The 16,725-nt window shown below is 47.7% G+C and overlaps 1 protein-coding gene across 1 annotated transcript in view; it reads right to left on the reverse strand.

Moving 5' to 3' along the window:
- Positions 1 to 1,973: 1,973 nt before the first annotated feature.
- Positions 1,974 to 16,725, reverse strand: part of LOC102463194 (uncharacterized) — a 48,193-nt gene continuing 33,441 nt past the window's right edge. The window contains 10 exon segments of the mRNA XM_075913381.1: positions 1,974 to 2,165; positions 2,167 to 2,203; positions 2,205 to 2,278; positions 2,281 to 2,374; positions 2,376 to 2,489; positions 2,491 to 4,675; positions 4,985 to 5,098; positions 7,277 to 7,403; positions 7,812 to 7,898; positions 9,256 to 9,426. Coding sequence (XP_075769496.1) covers positions 1,974 to 2,165; positions 2,167 to 2,203; positions 2,205 to 2,278; positions 2,281 to 2,374; positions 2,376 to 2,489; positions 2,491 to 4,675; positions 4,985 to 5,098; positions 7,277 to 7,403; positions 7,812 to 7,898; positions 9,256 to 9,426 — 3,195 coding nt within the window.

Genomic DNA, 16,725 nt, shown 5'->3' on the forward strand with positions numbered 1-16,725 from the left:
GGCAATGCTTCTCCTAATGAACCCCAATATGCCATTCCCCTTCGTGGCTACCAGGGCTCACTGTTGACTCATATCCAGCTTCTCGTCCACTGTAACCCCAGGTCCTTTTCTGCAGAACTGCTACTTAGCCAGTTGGTCCCCAGCCTGTAACAATACTTGGGATTCTTCCATCTCAAGTGCAGGACTCTGCACTTGTCCTTGTTGTCACAAGAGACAAACACTAAATGCTTTTCAGCAGGGCCTGGAGTAATGTAAGACTACCTGGGAATGAGACAGCCAATCCCCAAAGGAGGATCTCAGGGACTAATGAACATTCTGCTAATGAGAAAGGGGGCAGAACATGTAAGGAAGGCTACAATTTTGTTACCGAGGTCACAGAAGTCACAGAATCGGTGACTTCCAGAAATCTCCATGACTTTCACCCCTGGTGGCTTGGAGTTTTGGGGCCTTCTTGCTGTCCATGGTAGCTGAAAGCTCCCCTCTACAAGCTGTTGAGGTACGGAAGAGCTCCAGACCACCGTGAGTGACCCCAGAACTCTGAGGGTCCAGAGGTGGCTGGTGACCCATGGGCAGGGGGAGTCCACTGAGCTCCAAAACATGATCCTTGCAACCGCCCAGCCACTATGGGACCCCAGCAGCGATGGGTACTAGAATCTTCCACCTCCCCTGTTGTCACAGACATTATTAGAAAAATCCACAGACAGATCACAGGCTTCCGTGGACCACTCGGAGGCTACGTCTAGACTGCAGGCTTCTTTTGAAGGAAGCTTTTCCGGAAGAGATCTTCCAAAAAACTTTCTTCTGAAAGAGAGCGTCCACACTGCCAAAGCTCATCGAAAAAGCGATCTGCTTTTTCGAAAGACAGCGTCCACACTGATTGGATGCTCTCTCGCATTTAAGGTGTGATTCCTGTGGACAGAGTGGCCACCTGTGCTTTTTCCTCTACTTTCGAAAGAACTCCCTCTTCCCCATCCACACACGCCTTTCAGAAAAAGGCTCTTTCTGAAAAAGGTTTCTTCCTCATAAAAAGAGGTTTACCAATGTCGGCAAAAAAACCCTCCGTTCTTTCGATTAAAAAAAAAACAAGATTGCAGTGTGGATGTAAGTTAAGTTTTTTTCAGAAAAACTGCCGTTTTCCAAAAAAAACCCTCTGCAGTGTAGACATACCCTGGGGCTTACTGAAGATTTCCATGAAAAAAAAATCTTAGCCGCAAGCTTACACTTCACAACCTGGTGGAGGATCACAGAGAGGTGCTTGCTGCTCCCTACCACATTTCCTACCCCAGAAGGAGGCAGGTGCTGCAGAGGCAGAGATGGGATCTCTCGGCTTCCCACAACACGCACCTCTGGGAATCTGCCTCTGTCATGCTGTGTGAACACAGAGGCTAAGAGGGGGAGTGAGGACAGGCAGCGGCTCTTATCCCCTGATCCCCAAAAGCCTGAGCAGCCAGCGCCCCCTGCTTCCCAGCCCCATTCAATCCACCGTTTCCTCCCCATAGCTCATCAAACTGCCCCATTACTATTGGAACCCTCAGATCCCGGTGCCGGGGGTATTCGCAGAGGGGAGTGGCCACCGGAGACACTCCCTCTTCAGAGAACCGTGGCACGTGGGTAGGGGCGCCTAGCCCAGGGGCTGGTGGAAGATGGCGGAGGGGGACAGGTGACTAGGGTGAAGGTGGGGCCTGGCCCTGGTGTTCTCCTCATTTCCATGGCAGGGGGATTGTGGCTGGGAAAGGAAGAGAGAGGGAGGGAACACAATAAAATAAGGCGATTATCCATAAAGAAGATCATAAACTTCAGAGACACGCATAGACAACACATTATTATACCAACGTTTTATCTATACGTTAAACATTTCCTTTTGATCTCTGAATTGAGAGAATAGAGCCCTAGACGGGAACAGTTTGATTACACTGTAAAGCTCTAACACGATGTAAGTACATACAGTCAATACAATTATTGGCTGAATGTCTCTAGTCACGCAACATCCTATGGAATCGCTCCCCACTGTGGATTCTCTGATGATTTATAAGAGGGGCTCTCTATATGAAGCTTTTCCCACAGACTAAGCACTTATGAGGTCTCTCTCCTGTGTGGACTGTCTGAGGAGTAACAAGGTCTGACTTCAGTATGAAGCTTTTCCCACAGTCTAAGCATTTGTGGGTGCCTCTCTCCAATGTGGATTGCCAAATGTCCAACAAGGAAACTTTTCAGCCCCGTCCAAGCACTCATGGGGTGTGTCTGCTGTGTAGACAGCCTGACGTTTAACAAGGGCTGAAGTCTCTGTAGGTAACTTCTCTCGCAGGCTAAGCACTTATAGGGTCTATCTTCTGTGTGGATTCTCTGACGTTTAGCAAAAGTTTTACAAACTGTTCCCACTGTCCACATACTTGTGGAGTCTCTCTCCTGCATAGATCCTTTGATGATTTTTAAAAGTCAATCTCCATAGGAAACTTTTCCACAGTCCAAGCACTTTATGAGCTCTGTGTGGTGTGGATTCTCTGATGTTTAACAAGGTATGAACTGTGTGTGAAACATTTCCCACAGTCCAAGCACTCATGGGGTCTCTCTCCTGTATGGATTGCCTGATGTCTAACGAGGCCAGACATCCATAGAAAACATTTTCCACATTGTGAGCACTTATGGGGTCTTACATTTGTGTGCAAAATTTGATGTCTAACTAGGTCCGACCTCCTTATAAAACTTTTTCCACAGTCTAAGCACTGATGGGATCTCTCTCCTGTGTGGATTTTCTGATGTGAAACAAGGGCCGACTTGACCCTGAATTTTTTCCCACAGTACAAGCATTCGTGGGGTCTCTCTCCAGTGTGGATTGCTTGATGTCTAACAAGGTCTGACCTCCATACAAAACATTTTCCACATTGTAAGCACTTATGGGGTCTCACATTTGTATGCACTCTCTGATGTTTAACAAGCTGTGACCTCCATATGAAGCTTTTCCCACAGTCTAAGCACTTATGAGGTCTCTCTCCTGTGTGGATTTTCTGATGTGAAACAAGGGCCGACTTGACCCTGAAATTTTTCCCACAGTACAAGCATTTGTGGGGTCTCTCTCCAGTGTGGATTCTCTGATGCATAACAAGGTCTGACCTCTGCATAAAACTTTTCCCACACTCAAAGCATTTGTGGATTCTCTTTCCGATGTGAATTATCAGATGCCTAACAAGGTCTGACCTCCGTGTGAACCTTTTCTCACAGTCCAAGCACTTATGGGGCCTCTCTCCTGTGTGGATCCTTTGATGATTTGTAAGTGTTGATCTCTGTATGAAACATTTTCCACATTCCATACACTTATGAGATCTCTCTGCTGTGTGGTCTACCTGATGTTTAATAAGGGCTGAACTCTGTATGTGACTTTTCTCACTGTCTATGGATGCACGGGTTCTCTCTCCTGTGTGGATCCTTTGATGATTTATAAGACTGGATTTCTGTATGAAACTTTTCCCACAGTCTGAGCATTTATAAGGTTTCTCCCCAGTGTGGCGTCTCTGATGATTTATAAGAGTTGATCTCTGTGTGAAACTTCTTCCACAGTTCAAGCACATATGGGGTCTCTCTCCTGTGTGGATTCTCTGATGTTTAACAAGATACGCCCTGAGTGTGAAACACTTCCCACACTTCAAGCACTTATGCAGTTTCTCTCCTGTGTGAATAGCATGATGTCTAACAAGCTCTGACTTCTGTATGAAACATTTTCCACATTTGAAGCACTTATGGGATCTCTCTCGTGTGTGCAATATCTGATGCTTAACAAGCTCTGACCTCCATATGAAACCTTTTCCACAGACTAAGCACTTATGAGGTCTCTCTCCTGTGTGGATTTTCTGATGTGAAACAAGGGCTGACTTGACCCTGAAAGTTTTCTCACAGACTAAGCATTTGTGGAGTCTCTCTCCCGTGTGGACTGTCCGATGAGTAAAAAGGTCTGACCTCCCCCTGAAACTTTTCCCACAGTCTAAACATTTGTGAGGTCTCTCTCCAGTGTGGATTCTCTGATGTTTAACAAGGTCTGACTTCCGTGCGAAACTTTTCCCACAGTCCAAGCACTGATGGGGTCTCTCTCCAGTGTGGACTGCTTGATGGGAAACAAGGGCTGACCTCCATTTGAAACTTTTCCCACAGTCTAAGCACTTATGGGGTCTCTCTCCTGTGTGGCTCACCTGAGATGTACTTTGTGCTGAGTTTCCATTCAAACAGTTCCCACTCTGGAGACATTGACAGGGTTTCTCTCCTGTGTGGCTTCTCCCACGGTTATTAAGGTCTGAGCAGTTACTGAAGGTTTCACCATGGTCAAAGCATTGAAGGGGTTTCTCTCCAGGATTGATTGTCTGAGGTGTCTCAGGGTGTGATCTCTGAATGAAGCTTTTCCCACACTGCAAGCATGGGGAGGGTTTCTCTCCCTTGGGATCATTCTGCTGGGCTGTGGGATCTTTGTCTCCTCCTCCATGTTTAATAGACTCATCCACTTTGCACCTTGTGTGGTTTCCCAGCAGCCTCTCTGAGCTGAGCCAATTCCCCCAGGCTTCTACTTGCTCCAAGCAGTGAGAAAAATTCCCTTTAGGTCGTCCCACGGAGGTCCCCTGTGAATCCATTTCCCCCGGAACTTCCGTCGGTTGATTTCCCTCTTCATTCTTACTCCGTGACCCATCACCTGCTGGGAGAGAGAGAGACAATCCAGGCAGGCGTCACTGAGCTGGGGAGAAAGAGGAACAGCATCCAGGGAAAACCCAACCCACTGAAATTGCACAGACCGAGCAATGGGATTCTGTCTTCACTTCCCACACAAATGCACACAAGGAAAGAAAGTTGGGAAGGAAACTCTCACCACTGTGCATATATCAGCTGACAGCAGCCTTGTCCTGCGTGAGAGGAAGCAGATCTCATGGAACTTACTTACACCGGTTTTGGGGGATTCTCAAGTTTTCCCCTTCATTCCCCAGCGGCTTTCTGTGTCAGTCCTCACCTGTGCGGGTGCCTCTCCGGATCTCTCTTTCCTCTCTGGCCTGGAGATTGGGCACCCAGGGCTCTTCCCCTCGTTCCAGCCGGGCGATCAGCTCAGGTTTGGGAACGGGAAACCCTGCACAGGGGGTGAAATCAGAGCAGATCAGGGCACATGGAATACTGAGAAAGCGTGTCACAAAGCAGCAACCCCACTGGCCGTGCCGCTCAGAGGGAACTGAGTGGTTTCTCCTGAGGAGAGGACCCCAGAATGTGGAGACAGCCAGGGGGCAGTACTCATAGGAAGGGATGCTGTTGTCTGGGAGGGATGCGGGGCCTGGCATGGAAGAGACAGAAAGGCCAAGAAGTAGCAGATGAGACCCTGCCGGAGGAGGGCGCCCCAGGCTACGTCTAGACTTCAGGCTTCTTTCGGAAGAAGCTTTTCCAGAAGAGATCTTCCGAAAAAACTTCTTCCAAAAGAGAGAATCTACACAGCAAAAGTGCACTGAATGGATGCTCTCTTGCATTTCAGCTGTGATTACTATGGACGGAGGGGCCACCAGGGAACCTGTGCTTTTTCCTCTTTCCTCTTCTTTCGAAAGAACTCCCTCTTCCCCATCCACACACGAAAAAAGGCTTCTTCCTCGTAGAAAGAGCTTTACCAATGTCAGAAAACCCCCTCTCTTCTTTTGATTTTTTTTTCCTCGCAAGAACCTGATCGCAGTGTGGACGTAAGTGAAGTTTTCTCAGAAAAACGGCCGTTTTTCCGGGGGGAAAAAAACCCTCTGCAATGCAGACATATCCCCAGAGGGGATAAGAGCTAATTCTTGGACTGGCCAGCACGAGGAGCAGCTATAGGTGTTTTCAACACATCCACCTCACCCCAGGACACACGGCACAAACAAACTTTCCACGTCCACCTCTCCCCAACGACAGCACCCACTCTTCCCCCCCGCCCCGTTCCCTACCTACTCCATGCAGTCAGTCCCTTACCCCTCCCCGCCTTCCCACCCCAGGAGGTTTGAGGAGAGTGCTGAGTTTCTGCCTCAACATCTCTCTCTCTCCTCCCACAGACAGGACTCCCCAAACTCCCCTCCCCTCCAACTCCCCCCAGCCAATTACTCCCTCCCTCCCTCCCCACAAACTCCCGACCCTACAACTCTCCTGCCAGCCACTTAGTCCCTCCTTCCGTCCTAAGGATGTTAAAATGCGGCTATCATTGGCTCATGCCAGCTCCAGGAGCCACCCCTGCAGGTTCAGGGATCAGAGCGTGCCAGGACCGTCAGGATTGTTTGGGGCTCTCGTACATTTCAAAGGCTGAAGCACCACCGTGGGAACTGGTGCGTGCGGGGACGGCGTCAGTCCCCACGGGCGCTGTTTCCCCGCAGTGCCCCTGCTCCCCGCCCACGGAGCCGATGCTGGGGGGGGGGGGAAGGAGCCGGCTTTTAAGCTGGCTTCCTCCAGCATCGGCTCCTGCTCCTCTCCCTTGCTGCCTCTCTCTGATAGAGGCTGCAAGGGGGAGGGGGAAGCGAGTGGTCGAGTCACTACTTGACTATCCAATAAGCTTATGATTATCAGAGAGTCGCTTACATCCCTATTCCGCCCTCATCTCCCCTCCCTAGCTGCTCTCAGGGTGTGTCATGGAGCCATCGATGGAGCCATGTAGATTAGGCTGATCGGCAAAGGGAAATGAAGCCGCGATTTAAATAATCGCGGCTTCATTTAAATTTACATGGCTGCCGCGCTGAGCCGACAAATCAGCTGTTTGTCGGCTCAGCGCGCTAGTCTGGACGCTCCCTGAAAGCCCTTTATCGACCTCCCCGTTATGCCTCGTAGGATGAGGTTTACCGGGGAGGTCGATAAAGGGCTTTCATGTCAGCAGGGGAGCGTCCAGACGAGCGCGCTGAGCCGACAAACAGCTGATCAGCTGTTTGTCGGCTCAGCACGGCAGCCATGTAAATTTAAATGAAGCCGCGATTATTTAAATCGCGGCTTCATTTCCCTTTGCCAAACAAACCAATCTACATGGCTTGGAGCGTACCCTCAGTTCCTCCGTTTGAAGCAGGCAGCTCCGTTCGATGCTGCTCAAAGAGATGCCCCCACCTTGGTGCCGGTCAGCTGAGCTCCCTGCCTGAGTGGGAGCTCTGAGCTTGTGTGCAGGGCTCATTAAAGGGTTGCACGGTTGCGCCGCTTGCAGGGAACTTAGGCCCTGAGTAACCCAGTCCCCTCTCTTTTCACTGAGCAGGGAAGAACCTGACCCGTGTCGGACACCCAGACCCCACAGCTCCTAATCCCCGAGGGGCCAGGACGCCCTTACCCAGCGAGGTCACCGCCTCGTAGTTCTCCTGCATGACGTCCCTGTAGAGGGCTCTCTGAGCGGGGCCCAGCAGCGCCCCCTGCCCCAGGGTGAAATACACAGCCACCTCCTCGAAGGTCACCCGCATCTGCAACAACAAGAGTCCCCCGCTCAGCACCTGCCTCAATCGTGATAGACATCGGGGAGCAGAGCACTTAGGAGATTCCATGGGGTGAGCTTCCTGTGCCCCCAGCAGACGGAGCAGAGCAGGGTCTTCTCATTCCCCACATGCCTGCCAGCCACAGGCTGAGAGGGGAAGCCGAGCTCTGAGCCGGGGACAGGGACAGGAACAGTGGGGTCAGCCTCCGGCATGGGGAGTCTGGAAAATGTTCCCAGCCCCGCCCAGCGTGGTTGTGCTCTGTTTGAGAAAATGGGAACGTCCCCTCCTTCCCTGCTGCCAATTGGGCCTGATCAAAAAATCAGCAGGTTTACCCCCACCCTGTCCCCTCCCTGTCTCTTCCTCCCACTGCCCAGCAGCTCCCTGAAAACCCCCTACCTGAGCTGGCTCCATCCCGGCCATGGCCCGGCCCTGGCCCCTGGCAGACGGGCGCTCTGGAGCGAAACGTGGACGCAATTCCTCAGCCTGTCGGGGCGAGAGGGGCGATTACAGAAGGGGCTGGGACCATTTCACACCCCGAATCCAAACACACTTTTCAAAGTCTCCCAGTAACATATCTGAGCCAAATGCTAGAAAAAGAGCAGAGTCAAAGGAGCCCCGTTGGGGGGGGGTTCTGCCTGATACTGTCGTGTGACCCTCTTTGACTCCCTTCACCCCCTAGCAGGGCGGTGCGTCTGCAGCGTCAGCAAGCGGCTTTTCCTCTCTCAGCTCCTCCTGGGTCTCCCCGGAGAGTCAGTCTGCCTGTGCAGAGAGAATCAGTCTGTGCAGGGATGGACCCAAGCAAGGTTTCCTCCATGCTGCACTAGGACACCACTTCCCACCGCTCGCATTGGCCGTGAATCGCCATTCGCGGCCAACCAGAGCTGCGATCCTCCGATATCTGCGGAGGCGCAAGTAAATATGGAGGTGGGGGCCCTCCAGGGAGTAACCCCGCGGACTGGAATTTGCCCACCCTTGGCCTAGCCAGAGAGTCTGAGCACCAGGGTGATAAGGAGAGCGCAGCAGGGGGCAGAAGCTTGGAAAGAAAGTTTTATGACTGGCCGGTCTTGAGAGTCATGCGCGTGGCTCTCAGCGAGGTGCCCCTGCATTCAGTGGGTTTGCCTGTAACCCCCCTGTGATGACGTGTTGGGGTTCCCCCGCCTCCTGCACCCCCGAAATGGCACGAACAGACTCCACCAGCCAGTAGAATAGAGGTGGTTTATTGCTTCTCCAGGATACAGCACAGATGTCATCAGGTTACAGGGCAGGCCTAGGATGCCTCAGCCCCCCTTGATATGGGGGGGTGTCTCGGCTTCTAAACCCCCCAGCCTGTTGCTGAGGCTGCTTCCTCCATGATCCCAGACAGAAACTAACTAACTCCCTTCCAGCCCTGTCCCCCAGCCAGGGCAGCATTCCACCTTCCTTTGTTTCTCTCCCTGGGGGGTAGCTGGTCAGACAGGTTGAGAGACCCTTTGCATAATGACTCATCCCTTGTCCTTCTGGGCTGTGGTACCGGCAGCAGCCAGTGGGGGTTACCACAGACCCATAGAAACCAGCAAGTTCCCCCCCACTACATCACACCCCCCACCCCGCAATACAAGCAATAAAATGACTGTTGTTCAAAGATCGTGCATTTTTTTTATTTAGGGAAGACAGCAGGGACAGAAAACAAGTCCACGGTGGGACCTGAAGCGCAGGGGAGGAAGGGAGAGAGAAATGTGAGGAAAGCCTTTTGCATCCCTGCAGGTTGAGTGTGAGGCTGCCCTTATGTTCCCAACCCCTTGTCCTGGGGCCCGTGGGGATGGAGGCTATGAAACTGGGTGAAAAGGGAAAGTTGTTTTACCTGGGGAAAAGGGGCCTCCAGGCTCTTTGCCAGGCACTCCATCCCAGCTGTCAGGGATGAACAGACGTTCTCCTGTTGCTTCAAAATATTCTCCTTGTGCTTTGCTTGCAGTTCTCTGCACACCATCCTCTCCTGCCCCTCCACCGTCCTCTCTTCCGAGAACGTATTCCTCTACTCCATTTGCTCCTTAAACATGTCTTCTCGGGTCCCTTTGTGCCTGCGGATTGGCGTGAGCCGGACAGGTGCTGGAGGAGGACGCAACGAGATGCCTGCTGTTCCTGCTGCCACGGAAAGTTACAAGGGGCACACATTACAGGAGGTATACTGTGGAGCCTAAACCCTGATCTGCTAGCATACAGCAACGGTCTCCTTAAGGACAGTGGGGAGGTGTTCTGTGCAAGGCCAAAGTGATGCTTTAAAGCAGCCACTGTACTGCAGGCACATAGCAGAATTCTCCAGGGAACAGCTGGACACAAGGGCTTTGTCTACACTGCCCCTCTCTTGCGCAAAAGCCGATGCAAATGAAGTGCAGATTAGCATATTGATGCACTTCATTTGCATAATTAATTAGGGGCCGTTTTTGCTGCGCAAAAAGCTGTGTAGATGGCTCCTTTTTGTGCAAAAAAACCCTCTTGCGCAAGAGCCGTTCTTCCTAATTTTTTCAGGAAGCCACGGAGCCCGAGGGCAGGAGGGTGGGAAGGGGGTGCCAGAGGTACTGAAGCAAAGGCAGAAGTGAATTGCTTCCCCTCCTTCTTTATCCCGCTTGCCATGCGAGAGATCCCTCTTCTCCAAATCACATCTTCTTGGACTGAGCCATCGATCGACAGATCTCATCTTCTATGACGCCGCTGGTAAGCGACTAAACCAATACTTGATTGGCAGAGCCGATTACAGAGCTCACATCAAAAGCCGCCAACTTGCGGTATGTTCTTTTCGGATCCTGCGCTTTTCCTGAAATGCCTGGATACGCTGACTCTCAAAGCAGTTAAGAGCCTGTACAGTGGTTTGCTGCCAGGACAACCTGTCCTGAACTAGCGTTTCCAGATCACTGGGAGATACGTCGCATGACTTCATGTTGGCCTTTAAAATGTCTTTATAGCACTTATAGGGTATGTCTAGACTACAGGGTTTTGTCGACAGAAGTTTTGTCGACAGATACTGTCGACAAAGCTTCTGTTGACAAAGAGCATCTAGACTACATCCAGTTCTGTCGACAAAGCAAGCCGCTTTGTCAACATAACAGTGTGGACGCAAAGGACAGTGTAGATGCAATAATAGGAGTTATTCCTCGTAGAATGAGGTTTACATACGTTGACAAAACTGCTGAGTTTTGTCGACATTATGTCGACATAACTCAAAGGCAGTGTGGACGCAGGTATAGTTTTGTCGACAAAAGTCCAGTTTTGTCGACAAAACCCTGTAGTCTAGACACACCCATACTGAACACCGATAGAGCACTTTCCATGAGCAAGCTGGTCATAGAAGACCATCTTTGGTATCTGTGTATCATCCATCCTCATAACAGGACCAATCCAGCGAAACTGTTCATAAGCATTGCTTCCATACCCATGATGCTTCCATGCCCACGACACTACACAGCTTAAGAACCTCCATGTTCGGAATTTTGTCCCTCCAATTCACGTGGGCAATCTTCCTCAGACAACGCATATGGAACTGATTGAGCTTCAAAACATGGCAATGATATATTGTCCATGAGTCTGAGCCATACAGGAGGACATTCAGGACAACTGCCTGATAAACCACTACCTTGGTATGGAGTTTAATACCATGGTCATTCCATAGGTGTTTGGTCAATTTTCCAAAGGCTTTGGCTAGTCGAGCAGATGCGTCATGATCCACATTTATGCTAGAGGACAGTACACGTCCCGGGTAGGGGAACTTGTCAACAGCCTTAAGGACTGTACCAGCAGCACTGATCACTAGAGTGCTGGGCTCTTCCCAGACAGGCTAAGGCATAACTTCTGTCTTCAGAAACCCGGATCTAATGCTGCACTGACACCAGACCCCCATTACTGCCAGCTTAGTGTGAGAAGGTGTCTTCTCCGCTTAAGAAAAAAATTTTGAACTCAGCAGAAGGGCCCTCCAGGATCCGTGCTTGACTGAGAGATGTCCTGGGAGACGGGGACTGGTTCCAAAGGGATGAAAAGTTCTTGTCTCTCACCGATCACTAGCTGACCATTCTTCCCCTCCCCTTCTGCCACCACGCTGTCCGCCATGCTGCTGCCCTGAGCATTGTGGGCGGACTCCCTGGTCTGGCTTGGGAGGCTGGTCAGGTCCCCTAAGGATTGCATGCAGCCACTTCTCAAAGCGACAGGTTTGCGGCAATGCACCAAACCATCCATTTGCCTCCTTCGTTTTGTGATAGGTCTGCCTCAGCTCCTTTATTTGAACACAACGCTTCTGAGGGTCTCTGGAGTATCCCTTCTCCACCATGCACTTTGCTATCTTCATGTAGATATCGGCATTTCTTTTGATGTTTCAGAGCTCCAAGAAAAGGGGTTCCTCTCCCCCGTGCCCTGACAAGGTCCAAGATCTCCTGCACACTCCATTCTGGTGCTCTTTTGTGCCCCTGGGACGAAGGTCATGGGACTTGAACTCTCGGAAGTCATGGCTACATGTGCTACTCAGGTGGGCTCCCTGCTGTGAGGTGTGCTCGCCACACTGGCTGCACAGGAAATGACATTCAAATTTTCCCAGGGCTTGTCCTGTTCACTTGGGGGTGCAGGGCTTAACTCGAAATAAGCGACGCAAACTGAGCTACATCAGTTGAGTTGCTTATTTCAAAACAGCTTCTTTTGAAATTGGGAGCGTCCACATAGCACCTATTTCGAAATAGAGCACTCTTCCTCCGCCTCCCCTTATTCCTTGTACAATGAGGGTTACAGGAGTTGGAGTAAGAAGTCCTCCACCTTGACAGTATTTTGACACTACTTCGAAATAACTGCCTGCTGTGTAGACGCGGACTAAGTTCTTTCAGAATAGCGCTATTTATTGTGAAATAGTGTTGCAGTGTAGATGTACCCTTGGAGAGCAGGAAAGACACAAGTTCTGGCCAGAGCGGTCACAGCAGGGCACTGTGGGATAGCTCCCAAAGGCCAAGAACCTCGACTTTCTCAAAATTGAGTCCACAGTACACTGAATTCAACCATGCAAGGTCAAAATTTGCTTTATGCCTTATGAAAAGGAGCACCAAAATTGACTTCAGCAGCCCTTAAAGTCAACAGAACAGACTTGGTAGTGCGGACTCACTGTTTAGAAAATCAACTTTGTGTGGCTAAATTCAACTACACTCCGGCTACGTCTACACTGGCATGATTTTCCAAAAATGCTTTTCACGGAAACGTTTTCCGTGAAAAGCATTTTCGGAAAAGCACGTCTAGATTGGCAGGATGCTTTTCCGCAAAAGCACTTTTTGCGGAAAAGCGTCCGTGGCCAATCTAGACGCGGTTTTCTGCAAATAAACCCTGATCGCCATTTTTGCAATCGGGGCTTTTTTGCGGAAAACAGTACTATGCTGTCTACCCTGGCCCTTTTGCGCAAAAGTTTTTCAGAAAAAGACTTTTGCCCGAACGGGAGCAGCATAGTATTTCTGCAAAAGCACTGACAATCTTACATGAGATCGTCAGTGTTCTTGCTGAAATTCAAGCGGCCAGTGTAGACAGCTTAAGAAAGAATTTAGCTCAACATTACCCCCTCTACCCCTCTCTATGCCCAGCCCTATATAAGCCCTTACCACACATCACTGAAGATAGAGAGGAGGCACAGAAAATAATTAAAAAGTATCAGATCTTCCCTTTAGAAGAACAAGCTCTAGTTACAAATCTGTCCAATCCAAAGCAAAACACTGAGTTTTAGAATAGATTTAACAGCTTGTAAGAAGTATTCCTCCAAATTCTCAAAGAAAAAATGCCTGACGACCATCAAGCCATATTAGCATTTTAGTTAGAAACATATACACAGAACACAACGCAAGAGTAGAAAAGGGCTGCCAAGCAACTTAAAGAGATTCTCAAGCCCTTGTTAGCAAACAGATAACTACAGCCTCTCTAGCTAGAATCGCAAGCAACCCAAAGATGTTTCACAACGCACAAGTGGGGGCCGTCCAAAAAAAAAAACAAACCGTTAAAACCTTTCCCTCACACACTGTTATAATTAGCTTAAAAGCGTAAGAAGACGTAACCTAAAAGCCACCCTAAAAGCCAACTAAAGAGAATTGAATTTGAAGATGTAATCACTAGAAGCTAAATCTGCCCTAACAAAAAGACACATTCTGCAACATAAATCTCCTTACAGAGCATGGTCGAGTGATCCACCCCAGAGTCAGCAGCATAGATCAATTGCTGCAGCATAGATGTTATGAAAACCCTATACTGAGAAGTTTAAAATTAGTAATAGCTGACTGCAATAATACATATTTAAATTTACCTATTGAAAAGAATTAAGAAGTGTAGAAGCTAATAAGAAAGCCCACCCTCCATACCACATTAATACTAGACAAACCTGTGTCATTGAAAAAAAAGTCATTTAGCAAGAATCAAGACAGATCATAAGAAAGAAAAAGCATGTGAAAAAAAAGCAAAAAGTTTAGAGCCCTATAAGCATAGTAAAAAGAATAAAGTAAGAATACAGTCATTAGAAAGTTCAATTAATAAGAATGAGAAACGTTTTCTTTAGAAAGACGAAGCAAGTGATTTCAAAGTATGTGAAAGTGAAAAATAGACTCTGTAAGAGTGTAGAAAGAATTAAGCGATTGTTGTAATTTATAAAAAGAAACCTGCTTTAAAAAGTGACTCCTTGTTTCTTGCAGCCTCTTTCAATAATCCAAGCAAAGAAACAATCAAATTTAACTATTTAGCTAGACACTTTTGTTAAATCTGCAAAAAGAAAATAAAGAATTCTATTGACACTTAACTAGTTAACTGTATAAAAGAATGAAATCTATACATTCAATCCTTAAAGTTAAATTTACTCTTTAAGAAAACAAATAATTGTTTTAAGAATCCAAGCCCTGAAACTTCACTGTGTCTCTGTTCAAAGCTGAGTTAATAACACTTTTAGCTTGCTTTCAAATCCAACATTATATGTGAATACAAGCTGCCTGGCTATTTCAAAAGAATATAAAACACCTGTCCCCTCAAGTAAATTGTCCAAATACAAACAAAATATTTATAAGCGCCCATTTAACAAAATTTAATGTCAATATTATTATTACTATAGTCATAGAATCATAGAATAATAGGACTGGAAGGGACCTCGAGAGGTCATCGAGTCCAGCCCCCCGCCCTCAAGGCAGGACCAAGCTCTGTCTACACCATCCCTGACAGATGTCTATCTAACCTGTTCTTAAATATCTCCAGAGAGGGAGATTCCACCACCTCCCTTGGCAATTTATTCCAATATTTGACCACCCTGACAGTTAGGAATTTTTTCCTAATGTCCAATCTAAACCTCCCCTGCTGCACTTTAAGCCCATTACTCCTTGTCCTGTCCTCAGAAACCAAGAGGAACAAATTTTCTCCTTCCTCCTTGTGACACCCTTTTAGATATTTGAAAACCGCTATCATGTCCCCCCTTCATCTTCTTTTTTCCAAACTAAACAAGCCCAGTTCATGAAGCCTGGCTTCATAGGTCATGTTCTCTAGACCTTTAATCATTCTTGTCGCTCTTCTCTGTACCCTTTCCAGTTTCTCCACATCTTTCTGGAAATGTGGTGCCCAGAACTGGACACAGTACTCCAGCTGAGGCCTAACTAGTGCAGAGTAGAGCGGCAGAATGACTTCACGAGTTTTGCTTACAACACACCTGTTGATACAACCTAGAATCATATTTGCTTTTTTTGCAACAGCATCACACTGTTGACTCATATTCAACTTGTGGTCCACTATGACCCCTAGATTCCTTTCCGCCATGCTCCTTCCTAGACAGTCGCTTCCCATCTTGTATGTATGGAACTGATTGTTCCTTCCTAAGTGAAGCACTTTGCATTTCTCTTTATTAAACCTCATCCTGTTTAGCTCTGACCATTTCTCTAACTTGCTAAGGTCATTTTGAATTATGTCCCTATCCTCCAAAGAAGTTGCAACCCCACCCAGTTTGGTATCATCTGCAAACTTAATAAGCGTACTCTCTATCCCAATATCTACATCATTGATGAAGATATTGAACAGTATGAGTCACAAAACAGACCCTTGCGGAACTCCACTTGTTATCCCTTTCCAGCAGGATTTAGCACCATTAACAACAACTCTCCGACTATGGTTATCCAGCCAATTATGCACCCACCTTATCGTGGCCCTATCTAAGTTATATTTGCCTAGTTTATCAATAAGAATATCATGCGAGACTGTATCAAATGCCTTACTAAAGTCTAGGTATATGACATCCACCGCTTCTCCCTTATCCACAAGGCTCGTTATCCTATCAAATAATAATAGTCTTAATAAGTAACACTGTGTACGATTCTTTTAAAGAAAAGAAAAGCTTTTTGCTTGCTAGAACAGTAACTAGCCAACACCTTGTGCTAAAGAAAAGCATTATAGCTTCACACATTAAGCCTGATCTGTAGTACAAGAAAGAAACTGAAGCATGCCACTGTTGGGGAGAGCTAGCAACTCTAGAAGTAATTCGAGAGAGTAGAAAGTCACGAGTACCGATAAAGCGCCCTTGTTCTTGTAAAGTTGTAGCTCACTCGCCCATAGAAATAGTAAGGAACTAGCTGTAACAAGTTCCCCTAACAGATCTTAAGCAGTATTTTAAGTTATAATAGACCACCCCAACGAAAGTAGAAATGTTTTCTTGTCTTTCAGATCATCAGAAAGCGCTAGTATCAGAGGGGTAGCCGTGTTAGTCTGAATCTGCAAAAGCGACGAGGAGTCCTGTGGCACCTTATAGACTAACTGAAGTGTAGGAGCATAAGCTTTCGTGGGCAAAGACCCACTTCGTCAGATGCATGCATCTGACGAAGTGGGTCTTTGCCCACGAAAGCTTATGCTCCTACACTTCAGTTAGTCTATAAGGTGCCACAGGACTCCTCGTCGCTTTTGCAGAAAGCGCTAGTGCAGCTGAAGAAAAACAACAAACAACAACAACAACAACAAAACATAGTTCTGTGTCATGACATAATAAGTTTGTGTTCTGTCCAAGTTTGTCTTGTGTGTCTTAATTGTAATACGCATTGCAAATATTGTTGTGTGTAAGATATTGTTTTAATGAAAAGATAATTTGAGTAAAGCAGAAGCATTAATTTAAACCAACAAAATTAATAATTAAGCCCAATCAATTAGCAACTCTAAACTTAGTCAATTAGAAACTTTAAAATTCAGGGAAAAGATAATAGTTTAGAAATTGTTTAAGCTAAGAGAATGTTAACAATGTCTCCACAAGTGAACAAAAAAAGAACTGAAAAGAAGCAAAGAGTGCATCACGTGAACAGAAAGACTAAGAGTAAAG

This window comes from Pelodiscus sinensis, chromosome 32 (genome assembly GCF_049634645.1).
Source record: "Pelodiscus sinensis isolate JC-2024 chromosome 32, ASM4963464v1, whole genome shotgun sequence".
Classification (NCBI taxonomy): domain Eukaryota; kingdom Metazoa; phylum Chordata; order Testudines; family Trionychidae; genus Pelodiscus; species Pelodiscus sinensis.